Below are 22,687 nucleotides of genomic sequence, written 5' to 3'. Positions count from 1 at the left end.
AGGGTCACCCGTGCCTAAAAGGTCAAAGGGTAAAGGCCAGACTAAGTGTGCAGGTGCAGGGATTCGGTTCAGAGATAACAACCCTGACTGGTAAAACAAAACTGTTACAGAAACAGCAATGAAGAATCCTTCTACCTCTGAGTGCGAGGGAGTTCCTGAGTCTCCACCCAGGATGGCTGGAAGAAGTGAAAATCGAGAGGAAGCTACTGACACGATGACAGAAACCCTAAACACCGTCAGAGATGTTGGGCCTTCATTGTTGCCCAACAGTAAGTAAGTTCCTGGAATTAGGTCCCAGTCGTGTCAGTCCCTCGATTTGCAGAGTAAGATTCAATAGCCAAGGTAACGTCTTCCACTCTGAGGCAGGCGAAGATGCAGTTTCCTATATAATGTCAACTCTGTTTATGGAAACTTCTCTGCTGTGGGCAGGTAATGGAAAAGAACCTGCTCTGTGACACTGGGGATTATCGATTTTGCTGAAATTTTTTACCACGTCACATTTTAACTTGTAGCAAATTAACAACATGTCCTTCCTGCTGTAATAAATTAACTTCTCAAATTTGCCCAACTTTTCTGCATTGCATAATAGACATAATATTGCTAAATAGAAGTTACAAGTTATTCCTGTGAGATCTGAGCTTACCACTCTCTTTGTAATAAACACCGTTTGTTTTTTCTTGCCAGCTTAAAGTGGGTGCAGGAGGAGAAACATCTGGTGTTTGCAAACATCAGCCTTTGAAGGTGATAGGATAGACTGCTAAAGAAAAGTTACCGGGTCATTTAATCTATAAACAAGGGGCATGGAATGAACAAAGATTATGTTAAATAAATCACTAGATTGCTCACCATTTTGCTTGGAGGGGCGGAAGGACCGGGAGCATTGAGGAAGCAGGGAGTCCGTACAAGGACAGACAGATTAGGAGAATGGACAAAGAAGTGGCAGATGAATACAGTGTAGGAAGTGTGGGGAAGTCAGGCACTTCGGTAGAAGGAATGTAGGCGTAAGGTATTTTCTAAATGGAAGGACAATTCAGAAATCAGGGGTGCAAAGTGGAGTCCTCGTGCAGGATTCCCGAAAGGTTAACCTGCAGGTTTAGTTGGCAGTAAGGAAGGCAAATGTAATATTCGCGTTCGTTGCGGGAGGACTAGACTTTAAAAGCAAGGATGTAATGCTGAGGCTTTACGAGGCACTGGTCAGACCACACTTGAAGTATGGGCAGCAGTTTTCGACCCCCTATCTAGGAGAGGATGTGCTGGCACTGGAGAAGGTGCAAAAGGAGTTCAAGAGAATGATGCTGAGGAAGAAAGGGTTAACATATGAGGAGTGTTTAACTGTTCTGGGCCAGTACTTGCTGGAGTTTAGAAGAATCAGGGAGGATCTCATTGAAACCTATCGAATATTGAAAAGTCAAGATAGGAGACAATATTTCCTATACAGGGAGAGTGTAGGGTCAGAGGGCACAGCCTCAGAATAGAGGGATGTCCCTTTAAAACAGAAATTAGGAGAAATTTCTTCGGCCAGAGGGTGGTGAGTCTGTGGAATTTGTTGTCATGGGCAGCTGTGAAGTCCAAGTCATTAGGTATGTTTAAAGTGGAGGTTGATAGGTTCTTGATTAGTCAGGGCATCAGAGGTTATAGGGAGAAGGCAGGAAAATGTGGTTAAGAGGGATAATAAATCAGCTGCGATGGAATGGTGGAGCAGACTCAATGGGCCAAATGGCCTAATTCTGCTCGCATGTCTTATGGTCTTGTGATTTAGGGATATTAGTGGCTGTTTGTTATGTTATATTTCAAACTTCGACAGACCTCAGTCAAACCATTCTTTCACACTGGGCATAAAGAGCCCTGTCTGATGTGCAATGACCCCAGATCTGTCTCCACATCTCCACTCTTGAGCATTTCACTTTCTCAGCGACTGCAACACTATTTTTCACGTTCTGTTGTTGTCTTGTTCTTGTGAATATTTTTCTCCTGAACACACAAACGTGTGGGTGGCAGGGTGGAGATTTGTCTCTACCAAAGGGGGTGTAAGGCACACCTTCAGGTCACCCTTGGGCAAGGTGTAGCACCTGCTTAGCCCCCTGATCAGGGTCACACGAAGCCATGGAAGCAGGTGGTGGATGGTTGCACTGGCAGCCGGTGCAGATCATAAGCCCTGGTTATGTGACCTCTGACACAAGGCAATCTCTGAAGAGTGTTGATAATGACTGGGGTCACCCGTCTTGTAAAGACACCGCCCAGAAGAAGACAATGGAAACCACTTCTGTAAAATAATTGGCCAAGAACAACCATGGTCATGGATGGAAGACCATAATCGCTCACGTCATGGACACGGCGCATAATGATAACACTGATGAGGCAAAGTGATCTATGGATAGCATGCAATAGAAAATCACTTGTACCCCAGTACTTGTGACAGAAATAAACCAATCACAGTATAATTTACGAAGCAGGAAGATGCATCTTTATTTCCTGTATTAGAACATAAAAACATGGGAAATAAATTTACTTTGAACTTTGAACAAATCTCATCACAGTAAGCACTCAATTTGGTTAAAGCGAAACTGCGTTGCAAAAATCTGTCTAATTGTTGCCACCGTCAATCTATCAGAACTGTCACAGCACTCCTCGCCACAGTAGACTTGCCAAATGTCAGCAAAACCACTCAAGGCTGCACTCTAGAGGCACTGGAAAGACTACCCTCAGTACTTGGAAGACTACAGATTTCTTTTACGAATAAAACAATGCCTGTGGTAGAGGCAGAGAGCTGAAATAATTTTGCCTGTTAGTGACTAGCTCTAGGAGCTGATTTTTAGCAGCTGCTGAGAGTACTTTGAGACTGTGCCTCTACCTACGTTTGCTGAATGGTCATGTACATACATTGTTCAAAGTTCAAAGTCAACTTACTTTAAAGTTCAAAGTAAATTTGTTATCAAAGTATGTACAGTATATGTACATATACTGTACATACCTTGAGATACATTTTCTTGCAAGCACTTACAGGAAAATCAAGAAATACAGCCTTGTCACAATGCAGCAGGAAGGTTGAATGTAATATCCTTTCAGTAGCATGTATCTTCAGACTGAGCTCTACTGATGCTGGGCACCGTGCAAGCTGCTCTTGGTCTGCCTTTGAGCAATAGCAGACTCTCTTGGTCTGCCATTGGGCACTGTGCAAGCTTCTCCTGGTCTGCCATTGGGCACCATGCAAGCCTTTCTTGGTCTGCCATTGGGCACTGTGCAAGCTTCTCCTGGTCTGCCATTGGGCACCATGCAAGCCTTTCTTGGTCTGCCATTGGGCACTGTGCAAGCTTCTCTTGGTCTGCCATTGGGCACCATGCAAGCCTTTCTTGGTCTGCCATTGGGCACTGTGCAAGCTTCTCTTGGTCTGCCATTGGGCACTGTGCAAGCCTTTCTTGGTCTGCCATTGGGCACTGTGCAAGCTTCTCTTGGTCTGCCATTGGGCACTGTGCAAGCCTTTCTTGGTCTGCCATTGGGCACTGTGCAAGCTTCTGTTGGTCTGCCATTGGACACTGTGCAAGCTTCTCCTGGTCTGCCTTTGGGCACTATGCAAGCTTTGCTGGATCTGCCATTGGGCACTGTGCAAGCCTTTCTTGGTCTGCCATTGGGCACTGTGCAAGCTTTGCTGGATCTGCCATTGGGCACTGTGCAAGCCTTTCTTGGTCTGCCATTGGGGACTGTGCAAGCCTTTCCTGGTCTGCCATTGGGCACTGTGCAAGCTTCTCCTGGTCTGCCAGGTTGGATTGAAACTTACAGTGAGATGCGTCATTTGCATGAATGACTGTCACAGTCTGAGGATGCGCTTTCAATGCCAAGATGGTGTGCCCACAGCTCACTAACCTGAACCTGTAAGTTTTTGGAATGTGGGGGGAGGGGGAGGCTGGAACGCCCAGAGGGAACCCATGTGCTCATGGGGAGGGGATCCAGGTTTCTTGCAGGAGATGGGAGATGAACCCCGATCGCTGCCGCGATAGATCTTTGTGCTAAATGTTATACTACCGATCTGATAATGTTCTGAATTTTCTGTTCCCATTTCAGATTTTCTGTGCACAATCTGTTCTCTCTGTGGTTTAACTTCAACTCAAAGGAGAATACACTCGCAATGGAAGGATTACCATGAAGATTCTCTAGACTGACACATGGGAGTCATTTGCGTGAATGACCGTCACAGTCTGAGGATTTTTTAAAAAATTTCCCGTGACTTTTGACCATTGTTAACATCTGTTTCATTTTCCATTTGGAAAGGAACAGTTTGAAATTTATGTTGTTTATTTGTGACGCTAGTCTCCAGTTTTAAATGCAGGTATCATTCAGCAGACACCCCTTCCCTGTTACTCTATTCATTTTGTATCTTTTTTTAAAGTAAATGCAGAATGCTACAACATTTCTAAAGAGCAAATGTTCATTGTGGTGATGGTGAATACTGACAGCTGCAAATTCAATCATTAATTAATTCATTGTGTGTTACTGCCGATTTATTGAACTCATAATACCATCAGTACTATTATAAACCACAGGATTGAGAAAGGTGTTTACCAAAATGCCACTGTTGAACTTACTGTTGTCTTTTAATTTACTGTTGGGCTTTTTATCACTGCCTTTTTCAGATTTTGAACTCCTGTCATCTTTTTTCTTTGCACTTTTTCCTCTTTTGGTCTCCTGGAAAGGAAAATGCTGCTCTGTAAAACCAAAGTTTGAGCCATTTTTTTGTTGTTTTTTTTTGTCTGGATCAATGTCAGTAACATTTTATTAAAACTAGTTCAAAACAATGTGAACTACAATGTTCAGTGTGAACCATGATAATCTTTAAATAAGGCAGACTGAATCAGGTGACTGAGAAATGGATTGACAACTAATTGGAAGGACTCGATCTTTCTCTCTACCTCTCTCTCACCCTCTCTCTTTCCCTCCTCTCTCCCTCTTTCTTTCTCCCTCTGTCTTTCTTTCCCTCTCTTGCTCTCCCTCTCCCTGTCTCTCCCTCTCTCTCTTTCCCTGGCTTTCTGTCCCTCTTTTTGTCTCTCTTTCTCTTTCACTTCTTCTCTCTCTCTTCTGTGTGTGTCTCTAACATTTTTTCTCTCCCACTATTTCTCTTTCTCTCACACACTCATTTCTCTGACTCTCTCTCTCACATTCCTTCACTCCTCCTGTTCGCCTCAGTGCTAAAAGAGGGGCAATTATATTGCCAGGATGGTATGGTGTAGCAAATACAAGTTCCTAGAACAGGAGTGGCAAATCTTCTTGAGAATGTGTGCCCAGATTGGTGGTTTCTCTCATTTGCCATGGTAATTTGGAGCAGAGATTAGCATTGATTAATGGATTAGCAACAACGATTATGGACATTTTCTGTGACAACATCTCTGTGCTCTTGAGTTATAAAAAAAAACATTGGCAGCTTCATTAACCAGTAAAGATACTCATGGTGTAGCATCTTTATTTCGGTTGGGTTTCAAGGATTTGAAGGGCGGCACAGCAAACTGTGTTGTAACAAAACTATTGCATGTGCTCTCTTGGGCACACGTGCCATAGGTTTGCCACCCCTATCCGAGCATCTTCCACCTTCTTGGTGGAAGAAATATCGTTAGGAATGTAGCCACATGTCTGATGATCCGTGGTGAAGGAAAAGGATCAAACTGGATCTCAAGGTTCTTTGCTGATACTTCGAAGTACTTATTTATTCAGAGTTACCTCTCAGTAACAGGCCATTCTGGCCAGTGCCACTCAATTACATTGTGCCCAATGGGATGTGCGAGGAGACCAGAATACCCAGAGGAAACCTACATGGTCACAGCGAGGATGGACAAACCCCTTTCAGACAGCAACGGGGATTGAACCCAAGTCACTGGTGCATCTGTGCTGCCCATAAATACAAGACCTAGCCATTAGTTCCACAGGCTTTAGGATAATGTGTCATGCTAATAAACTATTATAGGAGTATCAAGTTCAATATGTTTCTGACTTTGGAGTTGATAGCAACACACACAAAATGCTGGAGGAACTCAGCAGGTCAGGCAGCATCTATGGAGATGAATGAACAGTCGACATTTCCCCAGGACTGAAAGGGAAGGGGGAAGGTGTGATGCACCATCAATAACTCTCTCTGAGACATAAAGGCAAGATATCGGCTTTTATTGACTGGAAGAAGGAACAAGCAGTGAGTGACCACCATACTACATCCTGGAGACTGAGAAGCCGGCCCCAGGCCTCGATCGCCTTTATACAGGGGTCTGTGGGAGGAGCCACAGGAGCAGTCAGCAGGGGGCATGTCCAGAAAGGTATATGTAGTTCACCACAAGGTGCCAGAATAAAAAGGTGGGGAGGGGAGAGGATGGATAGCTAGAAGGTGATAGGTTGAAGCCAGGTGGGTGGGAAAGGTCAAGGGCTGGAGAGGGAGGAGTCTGATAGGAGAGGAGAGTGGGACACAGGAGAAAGGGAAGGAGGAGGGGACCTGGGGGCAGCTGATAAGCAGGTGAGGCCAGAGTGGGGAACAGAAGAAGAGGGGAAGAAGAGGGAATTTTAAGGAAAAATCAATATTCATGCTATCAGTTTGGAGGCTACACAAACAGAATATAAAGTGTTGCTTCTCCACCCTGACGGTGGCCTCATTGTTGGAACACCAACATGTTGGAACGGGTATGGAAATTAAAATATCTGGCCACTGGAAAGATCCACTTTTGGTGGATCCACCATTATGCCACGATATGCTGAACTTCCAATATCTTCAATAAAGCAGATAGTGAGTGAAGTATGTCTTGTAATGTTTCTCTAGAATTTACAGAACACAGGCATCCGTTAGTCTTGAGAGACCATGGATTTTCGCCTTGGTAAGTTTCCAGGGTGCAGGCCTGGGCAGGGTTGTATGGGAGACCGGCAGTTGCCCAAGCTGCAAGTCTCCCCTCTCCACACCACCGATGTTGTCCCAGGGAAGGGCAAGGGCCGATACAGCTTGGCACCGGTGTCATCGCAGAGCAATGTGTGGACATAAAACATGCTTAATCGAAGTGTTTCAGTTTTCTAGAGAGCAGCTATTAAGCACTTCCATTTCTAAAAATACTACCTTTTCATGGCATTAAACATGGTTACACAGTAAGTGAGCCGTTTAACTAATTCAAGTTATAGTATTTGTACATCACCTTAATATCTGGAGTTGGTGGCTTTGGCTTTGGTTCATTTTCAGGAATTCCTAAATCACAGACCATCTCAAGCAAATGGTTTCCCATCAGAATGGAGGACAGATCGACATGGCACGTCCCCAGGATTCGCTCAATGGGTGCATCGCTTTGAAATGTAGAAGGCTGCTTCTTTTTGTCCTTGGCACTGTCTTTGGTCTTCTTGTCCTTGGCACTGTCTTTGGTCTTCTTGTCCTTGGCACTGTCTTTGCCCTTCTTGTCCTTGGCACTGTCTTTGGTCTTTTCCTTGGAGCTATTTTTACCTCCCTAATTCCTCCTCAACAAATATACATTTTGCTCAGATCAACATTGGAAAACACCAAAAAGTGACAGACATCTCTAAGCTTATTTAATGAATGGGGAATTTGGTATGGTATGCGCACGTTAACTGATACCTGCCTGCCCACAATAGACATCCGAAGGTCTTTACTCAGTCCGAAATATTGGTCCCCATATTTAGTTTTATAAAAAGATTTTGCTAAATTAGAAATCATATAAATGGGGAAATACCTTCATCTTTCATATTTTGGATGAAAGTTGAACTGTGGCCACATGGGCTCTCTCAGGCAGATGTATATATTGAAGGGATGTATATGTCTCCTAGCATATTTTGAAGGGAAGCCAGGAGTGAGGAAGCCATGACTTCTAGAGTCATGATTCAGCCAACATGACAGACGTAGATGGTCTGGTCCGAGCCATTTGCTTTGTTTACTTTGGCAAACCCGTTTACTACAGGTCAACAGAGACTGTATTTGAATAGAATGTTTTTGATGGTAGACTTCTGAAGGGCTGGTGCTCCCAGCCTTTTTTTAATGCTCTGGGCCAACACCATCAAGGAAGGGGTCCATCAACCCCAGCTTGGGAACCCCTGATGTAGGGTGACCGGAAACAATGAAAAGTGCAACGAGGATGCAAGTCTTTTCACTTTTGGCATTTAACCCCAGACTGAGCCATTTACTTCAGTCTGGGTTCCTGCGACCTCATCCAGTAGAAGAAATGAGATCTGTTAACAGGTCTTGGGGCGGGGGGGTGGGGAACGACAGATTCTAATTTATTCCATGGTTATGTGTTTTCATTAGTTACCACCTTTGCAGACTCTTGTCCTTTCCCTTTCTCTTTCGTGGGAGCTTCCGAAGTTTCCAATGTCTTGACTGGCCATGAAAGGATCTACAGAACAAAGGAGCTTTCTCAAAATCAGCCGCTGAGCATCCAATCCAAGGAGCGAGAGCAGACGAAAGAGCAAACTGTATTTTGAGCGTTAGTGGGAATTTAAAGGCATTTAACGGTGGGTGTTGGAACTCTGAAAGAGAACTCGAAAATGCTGAGAACATTCAATAAGTCCGTTCTATAGAAAAAAAGAACATAGAATTGTACAGCACAGGAACAGACCCCTCGACCCACAATGTTGGGCTGACCAGTTAAAAGGTAAATTTTAAAAAAACCTAAGACTGAATCCCTCTTACCTCCACAATGTCCATATGCCTCCATCTTCCACATATCCATGTGCCTATCTAAACGGGGCTTAAAAGCCTCCAATGTATTTGCCTTGACTGCCATACCAAACAGCGCATTCCAAGCACTCGCCTTTCTCTGAGTAAAAAAAACTTACCCTCGCATCCCCTTTGAACCTCGCCCCTCTCACCTTCAATGCTTTCCCTCTGGTATTAGACATTTCTACCTGTCCACTCCATCTATGCCTCTCATAATCTTATAAACCTCCATCAGATCTCCCCTCAGCCTCCACAGTGCCAAAGGAAACAGCCCAAGTTTATCCAGCCTCTCTTGAAAGCACGTGGTAGCATCCTGGTAAACCTCTTCTGCACCCTCTCCAAAGCCTCAACATGCTTTTGATAGTATGCCAACCAGAACTGTATGCCATACTCCAGATGTGGCCTAACCAGAGTTCTATAAGGTTGCAACATAACCTCTTGACTTTTGCGCTCAATGGCTTGGCCAATAAAAGCAAGCATTCCATAAGCCCTCTTAGCCACTGTATCAACCCGTGTTGCCACTTCCATGCAGCTATGAACTTGGACCCCAGGATCTCTCTTCTCAGCAACTCTGTTAAGGATAGCAAATGAGTCTTCAAACTGAAACATTCCCACTTCTTTCCTGCAAATGTCGTCGGATTTGTTTAGTTTCCCAGCATTTTCTGTTTCTATTTAAACGTTATTTCAATTACTGCTTAATTTTATCAATTTGCACAAGTATTTTTATAACTTTAGCTAATGTCTGATCTGGAGAATGTCCCTCAGCCCCGTTTAAAAAAAAACTATATTTGGCAAGAGCCGTCTCCCCATTCTCTCCTGTCAAATATCTGATTTTTCTTCCTCCTCATCTGTATGATGTAGTTCATTCACCTCTCTCTGAAATTTATCATATCTGAATTTGGACCCTTGGGGTCTGGAGTTGTCAGCAAAGCCCCAGACAATGTGATGGAGCCCAAATCCCAGATTCAAATGAATTTAATGCACAGAATCCTCTGAAAACCTCTGACACGTAACTCCCAGAAGGAAAAGAATTCCTTTCTTTACCCACAAAGGACAACTCCTTTCCTCCTCAGCTGCAGTTTGACCCACAGAATTCCTCCAGGAGATTGTCACATCCCTAGTTTAACCAGCTCTGAAAACTGTCAGAGTGTTTGATGTTTCTGAAAGTCTCTGATGTTCATAAATATTAAAAGTAAATTTAATTCATAAGTAATACATATAATTATCGACACTTAACACACTAAAAGTACATACTTAAAATATTTCCATTTTCTTTGTGTAGGTTTGCAAAATTTTATTCAAGTCAATATTCTTGTTGATTCTGTGCCAGGTATAGACTGGTGCAGAACCCAAGAGAAGATTCTGGAATCAGGGCCCAGACAGGAAGTAGCCTGTGGATCTCAGCCGGTAAGTTTGAAATGTGCCTTATGAAATTCACAATATCTATGCCAAATTCTGTTGGCAGAGACCGTCACAAAGAGTTTCAGCCTTTGATTACACGTGAAGAAGTTGAAATAAAATTTAAAATTGTTCTCAAAAAATCATCATTACAGAGAGCATAGTGGCATTAGCAACCTACTAACCAGAAGCAAAAGATTACCTTTTCTTCGATGACATTTATTGTCAGACCATTTTGGAGCAATTTCTTCAGTGCGTACAGATTAGCCACACTGAAATCCTTGGTATAGTTGTACACAATTGGATCTGCCCAGGGCTTTAGAGGTACCTTGTGAGTAAGCACTAAGGAGCAAAATGAAATTTAAAATCTCGTTAATCTTAGTGGGTAGATCACATTTATTCACCTCATACACTTTTACATAGAGCTGCATGATTTAACAAGACTTTTGTCTCTTAATGTTTCTTGATGATTCCCAATTTTCATAAACTTTCGAATGCTTAATCTGTTATGTGGGATAATGAGGAGAGTCAGAGTGGATCTGATGGTAAAGTGTTCTACCAACTTCCTCACATTGTTTAAGGCAGCTGAACATAGACTTGGTCTATGCTGGATTTATTATTTCATCCAGTTTCCACAGACCTTACCAAAGCCTATTAACTGGTCAGTGTGGACATTTTAAGGGTAGTTTCAAACTCCTTAAGTATTTGCACTGATGAGTCTGTTAAGTCTTGCAGAAGAAAAAGGCAGCAATGCTTCCATGAAGCAAACAGTGTCACAGAACTCTCAGGGCTTTTTAAAAAGGAACCCATAAGTCACCTCAGGGTTAAATAAAATGCCCGAATCCTTCCCTGATTTTATATTTTCGTTATTTTATTTAGAGATACAACACAGAACAGACCCCTTCCAGCCCACTGAGCTGCGCTATCCGACAACCCTAGCCTGATCACAGGACAATTTACAATGACCAATCAACCTTCTAACTGGTAAGTCTTTGAACTGTGGGATGAACCCAGAGCATCATACAAACTTTCTTACAGAGATTGCCAGAACTGAACTCCAAACTCCGAACTCCGACCCCCCCACCCACCCCATGAGCAGTCATAGCGTCCCGCTAACCACTGGGCGACCGTGGCCCCCTGTGTTTTAAGAGTTTAGAAGTAGTAATTTAACAGAATTCATTTTACCTTCTTGAGACTGGTCCTGTGCTGTTGGGAGAGGGCTGGTGACAGGGTCAGGAGCTGCTGATGTGGAAACTTTACCAGTCTCATCAGCCATTTCACTGGAGGAGTTTTCACTTTGCTTAAATGGAAAAAAGTTAGGAGGAGGCTGGCCATTAAAACCAAATGTAAAGCACAGTTATAAACTGTTACAATCACTTATACAACATTGTTTGAATGGCAAGTTCCCGGAAACTGCTCCTAGTTCCATCACTGTCATGTTGTGTCTCTCTTCAGTGTAAACATCCACCCAACCCATGACATATCCATCTTGTTTTGCTCATTTCACAATGACAAAATGTGCAAAGGGAAAACCCTTCAGTTCGTCAGCTGTATAAGGCGGATTATGTACAGTAATGCAACACCTTGATCCTCATATGATCCAACTTCAAAATACAGTAAATTTATTATCATTTTCCTGCAGGCATTCACAGTAAATACAAGAGCTATGATGGCGCTTGACAGCAATTTCTCTGAACTCCCTTGCAGAATCAGCTTAATTTCTACTTTTAATGTCTCTCTTTTTCCTTTTCAAGGTGGCTGGGGTTCTGTCGAAGACCCTGACCTAGAGCTACGCTGAAACTTTGCGGCGACGGTTCACCGACTGGCCGTTTCTCAATATTGCGGCCTAGAAGATGAGCATACCTTTGGGGTTCTGAGGCTTTGTGGCCCTGGGGACGAGCTGATTCTATGCTGGTGCCGGCAACTGAAAGCAGGAGCAGCAGGTCGGCTGTCAGGGGCCCTGTACTCGGATTGTGCTCTCTCTCTCTCTCTCTCTCTCTTTCTCTTGCTAGTGGGGGAGAATTTGTTGCTGATCCTTGAGTCGGAGAACGCAGGGGTGAAAAAGCAACGCGGTAGAGTTTAACATCACAAATCAGCCAGCTGTTTGTCTTTGCTGGTCTCCCTCTCGCTTTGAAAGGGTGACACTTCTCTCCCTTTATTAGGGAGAGAGAGAGCGAGCATGTGGCATGTCCAATTGTTGGGTGAATGAGTAGTTTTTGTTGTACTGCTGATCTTTGGGGCTTTGCTGTTGTTTGCTTGGTAGGTGGAGAGTGTTGATGGTGTAATTGGGGGAGGGTTGTTGCTTTGCTGCTGGTTACCCGTGGGAGGGGGGGAGTAGGGGACTTTGGGGTTCTAACTTTTTACTATTCCTCATTCTTTGGGGAACACTTCTGTTTTTGTGAATGCCTGTGAAGCACAAGAATTTCAGGTTTTCTATTGTACACATTCTCTGATATTATTGAATGATTGAAACACGTTAGAATCAGTGAAAGACCACACCAACAGGGTGGACAACCAGTCTGCAAAAGACAACAAAATGTGCAAATATAAATGGAAAGCGGAAAGAAATAATAATAATGACAACAATAATAATACAGGATAAACATGCAAGAACTATTTATTTAATAGATTTAGCCATTCCAAACTCACGTAACGCACAGAAATCAGCAAGTGAAAAATACCAGAAATATGCTGAATTAGTAGAGGAAATTGAAAGACTCTGGAACATGAACAGGGCATACATTGTCCCAATAGTAATATCTACAACTGGTGTCATCCCAAACTCATTAAACAATTAGGGCTACACAGCAATATCTACGTAAATCTTCAGAAAGCCACAATACTAAACACCACTTGAATAGTCTGAAAGTTCCCAGCAATTGAGAAATGAGCAAGTTTGGCTATGCCCGTATCTCATGTTTCACCAGTCTGAGCCGAGAAAAAATATAATAATAATAATAAGCAATTAATCTTGAGAGCATGAGACAAAGAGACCTTGAAAGTGAATCTCTAAGTTGTGGGAACAGTTCAGGGATGGAGCAAGTGAAGTTATCCCCTCAGGCTCAAGAGCCTGTTGGTTCAGGGGGTAATGACTGTTCCTGAACCTGGTTGGGTGAGTCCTGAGGCTCCTGTACCTTCTTCCGGATGGTGGCAGTAAGAAGAGAGGATGACCTGGTTGGTGGAGTCCTGTGATAATGGATGTTGCTTCCCTGTAGATCTGCTCAGTGGTGGGGAGGGCCTTACCCGTGACGGGCTGGGCTATAGCCACTACTTTCCATAGGATTTGCTGTTCAAGGGAGTTGGTGTTTTCACACCAGGTTCTGATGCAGCCAGTCAATATACTCTCCACCACACGTGTATAAACGTCTGTTGAAGTCTTAGATGTCCTGCCAAATTTTCGCAAGCTTCTAAAGAAGTAGCGGCACCGCTGTGTTTTCTCGTATTTGCGCTTACGTGCTGACCCCAGGACACATCACCTGAAATGATATCACAGAGAAATTTACAATTGCTGACCCCCTCAACCTCTGATCCTCCAATGAGGAGTGGGCCAAGAACTTCTGATCTCCTCTTTCTGAAGTCAATAAGGCAATACGTCTTGCTGACGTTGAGTAAGAGGCAGTTGTTGCGGCACCACTTGGCCAGGTTCTAAATCTGCCTCCTTTAAACTGATTCGTCACCACCTTCGATTTGGTCTACGACTGGGGCGTCATCAGCAAACTTGAATATGGCATTGGGGCTGTGCTTAGCCACACAGTCGTAAGTGTAAAATGAGTAGAGCAAGGAGCTAAGCACACAGCCTGGTGGTGCACCTGTGCTGATGGAGATTGTGGAGGAGATGTTGTTGCCAATCCAAATTGATTGGAGTCTGCAATTGAGGATCCAATTGCACAAGGAGGTATTGAGCTGAGGTTTTGGAGCTTATTAATCGGTTTCGAGGGGATGATGGTATTGAATGCTGAGCTGCAGTTGATAAAGAGCATCCTGAATGTATGCATCTTGGCTGTCCAGATGTTCCAGGGTTGAATGAAGAGCCAATGAGAAGGCATCTGCCATGGATCTGTTCCTCCGGTAGGCAAATTGAAGCGGATCAAGTCGTTTCTCTAGCTAGACTTAATATGTTTTATCATCAGCCTCTCAAAACACTTCATCACTGTGGACAGAACTGCTACCTGTCATTCAGACAGGTTATCACGTTCTCCTTTGGCATCGGTATGATTGAAGCCTGCTTGAAGCAGGTGGGTACCACACACTGCCGGTGAGAGGTTAAAGATTTTAGTGAACACTCCAGCCAGTTGATCAGCTGAGGACCTTAGAACTTGGCCAGGTACCCCATCTGGGACATGTTTCTTGTGGTTCACCCTCCTGAAGGCTGCTTGCCCGTCAGCCTCAGAGACCGAAATCAGAGGATCATCGGGAGCTGTGGGAGTTCATGAAGGCTGCTCCATGTTTTGACAGCCAAAGTGAGCATAAAAGGCATTGAGCTCACCTGTGGTCACCTACGTTGCTTGATAAGTGGTGATTGCGTTCAAGCCCTCCCACAACTGTTGAGCATCCTTTGTTGATTCAAGTTTAGTTTGGAATTGCCAATTTGCCCATGAGATGTCTTTCCGGGGGTCGGAGTTGAACGCCTCTGATCTGGCCCTCAGCAGTTTGGAGATCTCATGGTTCATCCAGGGCTTCTGGTTGGGAGGACTCTCAATGTTTTTTGTGAGGACACAATTGTTTCATAAAGTCCGTGACAACCATTCGTTCAGATCCACAGATGAGTCCCTGAACGTGGCCCAGTCCACTGTCCCAGCAGGGTGTAGATTGGTTATATGATAACTGGTCCAAACAGAGATAAAAGGCAGATGGATTTTAATCCAAACCAGTATGAAGCGTGCCACTTTTGTAAGAGGAAATTATACAGATAATGGCAGGAACCTTAATAGCATTGGTGTACAGAGGGATCTTGAGATCCCTAAGAGAGGCCACACAAGTGGACAGAATGGTAAAGAATGTACATGACACGTTGCGTTCATTGGTCATGGCACTGGCTATGAGTCAGGAAGTCACGTTGCCGCTGTACAAAACTTTGGCTAGGTTTCACTTGCAGCATTCTGTTAATTCTGGTTATTCCATTACAGGAAGGACATGGAGAAAGGATATAAGGGAGGTTGACTAGGATGCTGCCTGGACTAGAGGGAATAAGGAGAGGCTGAACAAACTTGGGTTGTTTACTCAGGGGAGTGTTGAAGTCTGAGAAGAGACATGATCGAAGTTTATGAGATTATGAGAGACATAGATAGGGTACAGTCAGAATCTTTTTCCTAGGGTAGAAATGTCAAATACTGGGGAAACTATAGTTAAGGTGAGAGAGGGAAAATTTAAGCTCTACAGCCTGGAATGGGTTTCCTGTGGTAGTGATGGAAGCAGGTGCAACAGTTGTGTAAAAGTCACTTTTACTGTAGGTAGGTACATGAACGTACAGAAAATGGAAGGAAGTGGACCATGCGGAGGCAAGAGAGAACTAGTTTAATTTTGACTAAGCATTTGGCACAAATGTCGTAGGCTGAAGGGCTTGTTCCAGTGAAACTATGTTTAATGGACTATCTATACTTCCTGCTCTATCCGTTAAGCAACCAGCATAATTAAAGACCCCAGCCATCCTCCAAATTCTCTGTTATAATGAAAAATGAAATCGGAAGAGCTGACTGCCACTCACCTTTTTATCTTGTGTTGTCTCAGTACTTATCTCAAAACCTCGTGAATCTTCAAGAAAGTCATAGGTTACAAAGTAATTCCTGGTGATAATTGGGAATTCTGGCAACTCCTCCAGGGGATCAATGGGATTGGGAATGCCCGTTACATTTCCTACACTTATTGTTGCCCGAGTAAGATTAACTGTAAATTCTAGAGTAGGATATAAATTGGATCAAAAGGGAGAATTCAAATAGGTGAAGACTTGACTCACTTTGCTATTATATAGACAAATATAAACAGATTATTAAATGAACATTTAATACTTTACTAACTAAAGTGACTGAAGGAAATGGTAGACACCAGCTTTGGTGTCTGAAGGAAATGGTAGATTGACAGTTTGATTTGGAATTTGACCTAAATATTGCTCTGATGAAAGTCTTCTTCAAATATAGATTGAATATTGATGTACTTCTGTAATTTATAGCCACATGCAATGACAACATAATTCCTTGTCATAGGGAGAGGATGGGGTAATTCCCTTGTTAATCAGTTTTGGAAACTGCACTTCAGTGGCTTATCATAGGCCATTTAATGTTCTGTTTCCCCACTCACTTCCTTTTTGAAGAGATTACTTCATTTTGTTCAGTTTCAGTTATTTTCTTTGTTTCCTGAGTAGATTTGCAGTGCTATTTATCATAAGCTCAAACATGCCCAGTTCTGCTTTCAATAAGCACTATACATTTCTATATTGTCCCCTTCTTCTTGCACCTGTCACCCCTGCTGGGACCTTGGCTGCTAACAGCAGCTCACCAGAGTCCTCTGTCCTGGACCAGTAGAAGGTTGATTGGCCCTGTCACCACTCGACTTCACAAGTCTTCTAGGGACGAGGTCTTCAAAGCTTTGGTTAGTGTTTCTGTAGCTCTGGATTTTATGGAATAAAGTTACTAGCTCTATACCTAGTCATCCTCCTTTCACAGCTGGGCTTGGGACCATTCATGGCTGAATTATTTCTATACAGAGCATTTCTTTGTATAGCCTTATAAAATGTTCTCAAACTGCTTGAGAGATTCGAGAAATTGAAAGATTCAATTTCAATTTTCCACATTATTATTTTAACTCTCACAGATAATGAACTTCCTGAACCTAATAAGTTTGCCACTGAGTCTACTGTATGTTCGTGGTCTTCTGCTGCTGGACCCCATCTCTTCTGCACACCACTGTTGTAACATGGTTATTTAAGTTAATGTCACCTTGTCAGCTTGAATCAATCTGGCCATTCTCCTCTGACCTCTTTCATTAACAGGCACTTTTGCCCACAACACTGCTGCTTGCTGGATTTATTTTTGTTTGTTTTAGCGTACCATTCTCTTTAAGTTCTCAGGACCGCAGTGCATGAAAATTTCAGAAGATCAGCAGTTTCCAAAATACTCAGACCACCCCATCCGACACCAACAATCATTCCATGGTCAAAGTCACATCTCTTCCCCATTCTGATGTTTGGTCGGAACAACAACTGAACCTCTTGACCATGTCTGCATGTGTTTGTGCATTGAGTTGTTGCCACGTGATTGGCTGATTAGATATTTGCATCAATGAGCAGGTGTGCAGGAGTATGTAATAGAGTGGTCACTGAGTGCATTTGCCCCATTGAATGGCTTCCTAGTGCAATAAGATGTACTCTTGACCTCAGAATTTACCTCATTATGATCTTACACTGCATTGTATTTCCTCTGTGGCTGTTACACTTTATTCACTGTTCTATTATTGTTTTATGTTGTTCTACCTCAATTCACTGTGATGTGATCTGTATGAACAGTATGCAAGACAAGCTTTATATGGCTTCTCAGTACATGTACTAATAATAAACCAATTCCAATATATTAATCACAGCACTCCAATAGTTAATGTGATCAAAGGCTGATATAGACAGATACTCTGATTAATTTAATTTATAATTTGATTATCAAATTATTTAAAATTATCAAAATTAATTTGTTAATTTTGTTTCTTGCTGTAAACATTTTTGTTGCAATCTCTCTAGGGAACTATCTATAGTCGCTGGATTTCCTCATCGTGGAACTGTCTCAATGTTCATCTGATCTTTACAATGCACAGAAATCCTCCTATGATCTTAACTTGGGGTTGGCCGTCAGTTGACACCCTAAATAATCATAATCCATCCCAGTCAGTGCACTTGGCTGAGTTGTGTCACTGCAAACTCTGCCAATCTGATTTTAATCGCGCCTACTCAATGATTGATTGAGATACAACGTGGAATAGGCCCTTCTGGTCCCTTGAAGCCTAGTGCCCAGTAACCCGCAATTTAACCTAGCCTAATCACCGGACAATTTTCAATGATCAATTAATTTGATAACCGATACATCTTTGGGCTATAGGTGGCAGCAAATGTCTCTGGGAGCCTCAGACTGATAAGAACAAACAAGCTTTGACAGGGTGGACTCAAGTCATAAATCCATTTTACACCCCAAGCCGTATTATTCCTGTTTTTTAATTCTTGAAATATTTAAATATTTAAATCAATGGGTTAAATAACATGAAAGTAATGCCAATGAGAAACCAATTTCATTTTATTTACTGTAAAACTTTATTTTAAAGTTAAATGCAGATCAATAATGAATGTCAACTATGAGGGGTGATTGATATGTTCATGGCCTAAGATAGAAGGAGTCAGTTTTAGAAAACCTAGTACATTTATTTTTCAACATAGTCTCCTTCTACATTTACACACTTAGTCCAGCAGTCATGGAGCATACGGATCTTGGACCTCCAGAAAGTGTCCACAGAAGGGTGATTGATAAGTTTGTGGCCTAAGGTAGAAGGAGATGAGTTATACAGCTCTCATAACATGCACATGCAGGTTAACTCTTTGAGTGATTATGCAGAAAATTTGAAGTTAATAACTCATCTCCTTCCACCTTAGGCCACAAGCTTATCAATCACCCCAGATGAGTTATTAACCCCTCGTAGAATATTAAGTGGCACAAATATTGGCTTCAAGACAATTTGTGCTACACTGCATTGGTTAAGTTTTAGAAATAAAAGAAGTTCTCAATACATGGTCAGTAAAGGCTTGAAACACTTACCTTCATATTTTGACAAGTGCTTAAAAATATGTCTTTCATCTGTGGTTATCAACGCATCATCCAGGGCAGTAAGGTTCTTCAATGTGTCAATGATATAACCCCGGTAATTGGGAAGAAGGGCAATTGGATTTCCCAGGAGAATAAGGTTTTTCAGTTTTGGCAGCAAAGTAAGGTGAGCCACTATATTCAGCAAATTCTCAAAGTCATTAAAACTCAAGTCAAGCGATATTAGATTGGGCCTGTTTTCCGAATGATTAAAAAAAGCACATGTTATAGAACTCAACTTAAAACTCAAGTTTTAATTTTTTTCTTCTTTAAGTGTTATAGTACATGAACCCCAGGGTGCTCATGAAACTATCCTCAAAATTTCTAACAGTTGAAACTTTGAATGTTATCAGAAATATTTCAAACTATTCAATTTATCTTATGCCAAAATATCCTCTGAGTAGGAAAATTTATAAGGGGGCATAAAATTCCCTGTTATAGTTCATGTATAACAGTTTCCCTTCTGTCATTAACTACAGATTTGTTCAATCTTTGGTAATGTCTATGTGGCACGTCATGACATGATGTGGATAAATTGGAAAGAGTGCAGAAAAAAGTTAAAAGAAAGTTGACAGGATGAGAGAGTCCAATTTATAGGCCAGACTTGATCCTTATGCCTTGAAATGTATAAGAATGAGGAGTGACCTTAGAGAAAGGTTTAGAATTCTGAGATGTGTAGAGATGCAGTGTAGGGAGTCCAAAACCAGATGGCATAGATTTAGGGTGAGAAATATTTACAAGGGGCGTGAAGAGCAATTCTCCATGCTGAGGTTGGTGAGTATGTGAACTGAGCTGCCGAAGGAGGCTGTTGAAGAAGATTCAATGGAAGTATTTAAGAAGCACTTGGAGCTTAGAGAGAAACTAAGGATTGTTAGAATGTTAATAATAAATATTGTTCCATAAAAATGTTGCTGATCAAGGAGAACTGAGGACCTTGGGCTGTTGGTGATTTTCTTGGAATGATAACCAGGGAAAACTGGATGGTGGTTCGTCTTTCACCACTACTCAGACCGTCAGTAATGTTGAGTTTCAATCCAGTTCTTAACGATATGTTCCTAAAATGCAGGCATGTCGTTCATTTGACATTTGTGTAATCTCACAGGGAAATGAATGTCTTATGCAGGAGTTGGAGAAAACGTGTGGCGGGCTTGGAACCATTGACAAGATAGAGTGAAGATAAGAGACACACGAGGTTCTGTAGATGCTGGAAGGTAACAGCATTGTTAATTGTTTGAGGATCCTTGTCAGACAACTGGAAATTTTAGAAGTTCTGTTTTTAAAATAAGGAGCAACCCATGAACACCAATTATTTCTCTTAATTAACTCATGTTTAAATATGACTTGTCAGAATCAGGTTTAATATCATTGGCATATGTCATGAAATTGGTCAACTCTGTGGCAGCAAAACAATACACATGGGGAGTTTCAGTATGCAGTAGATTGGGAAAATCAGGGTGGTGCTGGATTCCAAGAAGGGGAGTTTCTAGAGTGCCTGTGAGATGGCATTTTAGAGCAGCTCGTGGTTGAGCCCACTAGGGGATCAGTCGTGCTGGATTGGATGTTGTGCAACGAACCAGATTTAATTAGAGAGCTTAAGGTAAAAGAACCCTTAGGGGTTAGTGAACATCATATGATCAAATTCACCCTGAAATCTGAGGAGAAGATGAAGTCAGATGTATCAGTATTATGGTGGAGTAAAGGGAATTAGAGAGGAGTTGGGCAAAACTGATTGGAAAAGAACAGTGGCAGAGATGACGGCACAGCAGTAACAGCTGGAGTTTCTGGAAGCAATTCGGAAGGCACAGGATATATACAACCCAAAGAGAAAGAAGTATCCTAAAGACAAGTTGACGCAACTGTGGGTAACAAGGGAAGTCAAAGCCAACATAAAAGCTGAAGAGAGGGCATAGAACAGAGATTAGATTAGATTCAACTTTATTGTCATTGTGCCGAGTACAGATACAAAGCCAAATGAAAAGCAGTTAGCATCGAACCAGAAATGCAAAGAATAGTATTATTTACAGAATAACTGTGAATAAGAAGTAAGTGCTACAGCACACAGATATAAAAGTACTGAGGCAGTACAATGTGGGTGCAATACTGCTTAGTGCTGTGATGTGAGGTTCAGCAGGGTCACAGCCTCAGGGAAGAAGCTCTTCCTGAGCCTGCTGGTGTGGGAGCGGAGGCTCCTGTAGCGCCTACCGGACGGCAAGAGAATAAAAAGTCCATGGTTAGGGTGAGATGCATCCGTGATAATGCTTTTCGCCCAGCCCAGGCTGCGTTTATGGCAGATGTTCTTAATGGTGGGCAATTGGGTGCTGATAATCCACTGGGCAAATGTTAGTGGGAAGTTAGGGGATTGGGAAGCTTTTAAGTACCAATAGAAGGCAACTAAAAAAAGTAATCAAGAAGATAAAAAAATGGAATACGAAAGTCAGCTAGCCAATATGAAAGAGGATACCAAAAGTTTCTTCAGATACATAAAGTGTAAGAGAGATAAGAGTGGATATTGGACGGCTGGAAAACAACGCTGGAGAGGTAGAAATGGGGGGATAAGGAAATGGTAGATGAACTAATAAGTATTTTGCATCAGTCTTCACTGTGGAAGATGCTAGCAGAATGGTGGAACAGCCTGGTGTCAGTGGTCAAGTTACCATAACTAGGGAGAAGGTTCTTGAGAAACTGAAAGGTCTGAAGGTAGATAAGTCACCCGGACCAGATGGTGTACATCCCAGGGTTCTGAAAGAGGCTGAAAGGATTGTGGAGGCATTAGTAATGATCTTTCAAGACTCACTAGACTCTGGATTAGTTCTGGAAGACTGAAAAATTGCAAATATCTCTCCACTCTTCAGGAAAGGAGAGAGGTAGAAGAAAGGAAAATAGAGGCCAGTTAGTCTGACCTCAGTGGTTGTGAAGATGCTGGAGTCAATTGTTAAGGATGTAGTTTCAGGGTATTTGGAGACACCTGATAAAATAGGCTGTAGCCAGCATGGTCAAGGAAAAGTCTTGCTAACAAATCAGTTGGAAGTCTTTGAAGAAATAACAAGCAGGATAGACAAAGGAGAATTGATTGATGTTGCGTACTTGGATTTGCAAAAGGACTTTGACAAGGAGCCACACACGAGGCTGCTTATCAAGCTATGAGCCCACGGTATTACAGGAAAGATTCTAGCATGGATAAAGCAGTGGCTGATTGGCAGGAGGCAAAGAGTGGGAATAAAGGGAGCCTTTTCTGGTTGGCTGCCGGTAAATAGTGGTCTGTGCCGGGACCAATTCTTTTTACATTATTAGTCAATGATTTTGATGATGGAATTGATGGCTTTGTTGCAAAGTTTGCAGATGAAACAAGGACAGGTGCAGAGGCAGGTAGTTCTGAGGAAATAGAGAGGCTGCAGAAGGACTTGGACCGATTAGGAGAACGGACAGAGAAGCGGCAGATGGAATACAGTGTGGATTCTAAATGGAGAGAAAATACAAAAATCCAAAGCGCAAAGGGATTTGGGAGTCCTTGTGCAGGATTCCCTAAAGGTAGTTTGCAAGTTAAGTCTGTGGTGAGGAAGGCAAATGTGATGTTAGCATTCATTTCAAGAGGACTAGAATATAAAAGCAAAGATGTAATGTTGAGTCTTTATAAAGCACTGATGAGGCCTCACGAAGTATTATGAACTGTTTTGGGCCCCTCACCTTAGAAATGATGTGCTGAAACTGGAGCGGGTTCAAAGGAGATTCATGAAATGATTCCAGGATTGAATGGCTTGTCATATGAAGAGCATTTGGTGGC

At 42.5% G+C, this 22,687-nt stretch overlaps 1 protein-coding gene and 1 long non-coding RNA gene across 2 annotated transcripts in view; one reads left to right on the top strand and one right to left on the bottom strand.

Annotated features, from left to right (window-relative positions):
• The window catches only part of LOC132404145 (leucine-rich repeat-containing protein 43-like), an 82,145-nt gene that overhangs the window by 48,378 nt on the left and 11,080 nt on the right, over positions 1-22,687 (bottom strand). The window contains exons 6-11 of the mRNA XM_059988208.1: positions 18,862-19,100; positions 15,780-15,967; positions 11,261-11,375; positions 10,278-10,417; positions 8,274-8,354; positions 7,152-7,454 (exon numbers count right to left, since the gene is read on the bottom strand). Coding sequence (XP_059844191.1) covers positions 7,152-7,454; positions 8,274-8,354; positions 10,278-10,417; positions 11,261-11,375; positions 15,780-15,967; positions 18,862-19,100 — 1,066 coding nt within the window. The remainder of the gene's footprint in view (positions 1-7,151; positions 7,455-8,273; positions 8,355-10,277; positions 10,418-11,260; positions 11,376-15,779; positions 15,968-18,861; positions 19,101-22,687) is intronic.
• Positions 7,439-15,732, top strand: LOC132404147 (uncharacterized). Its single transcript, XR_009515435.1, has 4 exons — positions 7,439-8,472; positions 9,960-10,084; positions 10,955-11,059; positions 11,830-15,732. It is a non-coding gene; the product is annotated as an uncharacterized LOC132404147 (long non-coding RNA).

This window comes from Hypanus sabinus, chromosome 13 (assembly GCF_030144855.1).
Source record: "Hypanus sabinus isolate sHypSab1 chromosome 13, sHypSab1.hap1, whole genome shotgun sequence".
Classification (NCBI taxonomy): domain Eukaryota; kingdom Metazoa; phylum Chordata; class Chondrichthyes; order Myliobatiformes; family Dasyatidae; genus Hypanus; species Hypanus sabinus.
This window is presented reverse-complemented; position numbering and strand designations above follow the sequence as displayed.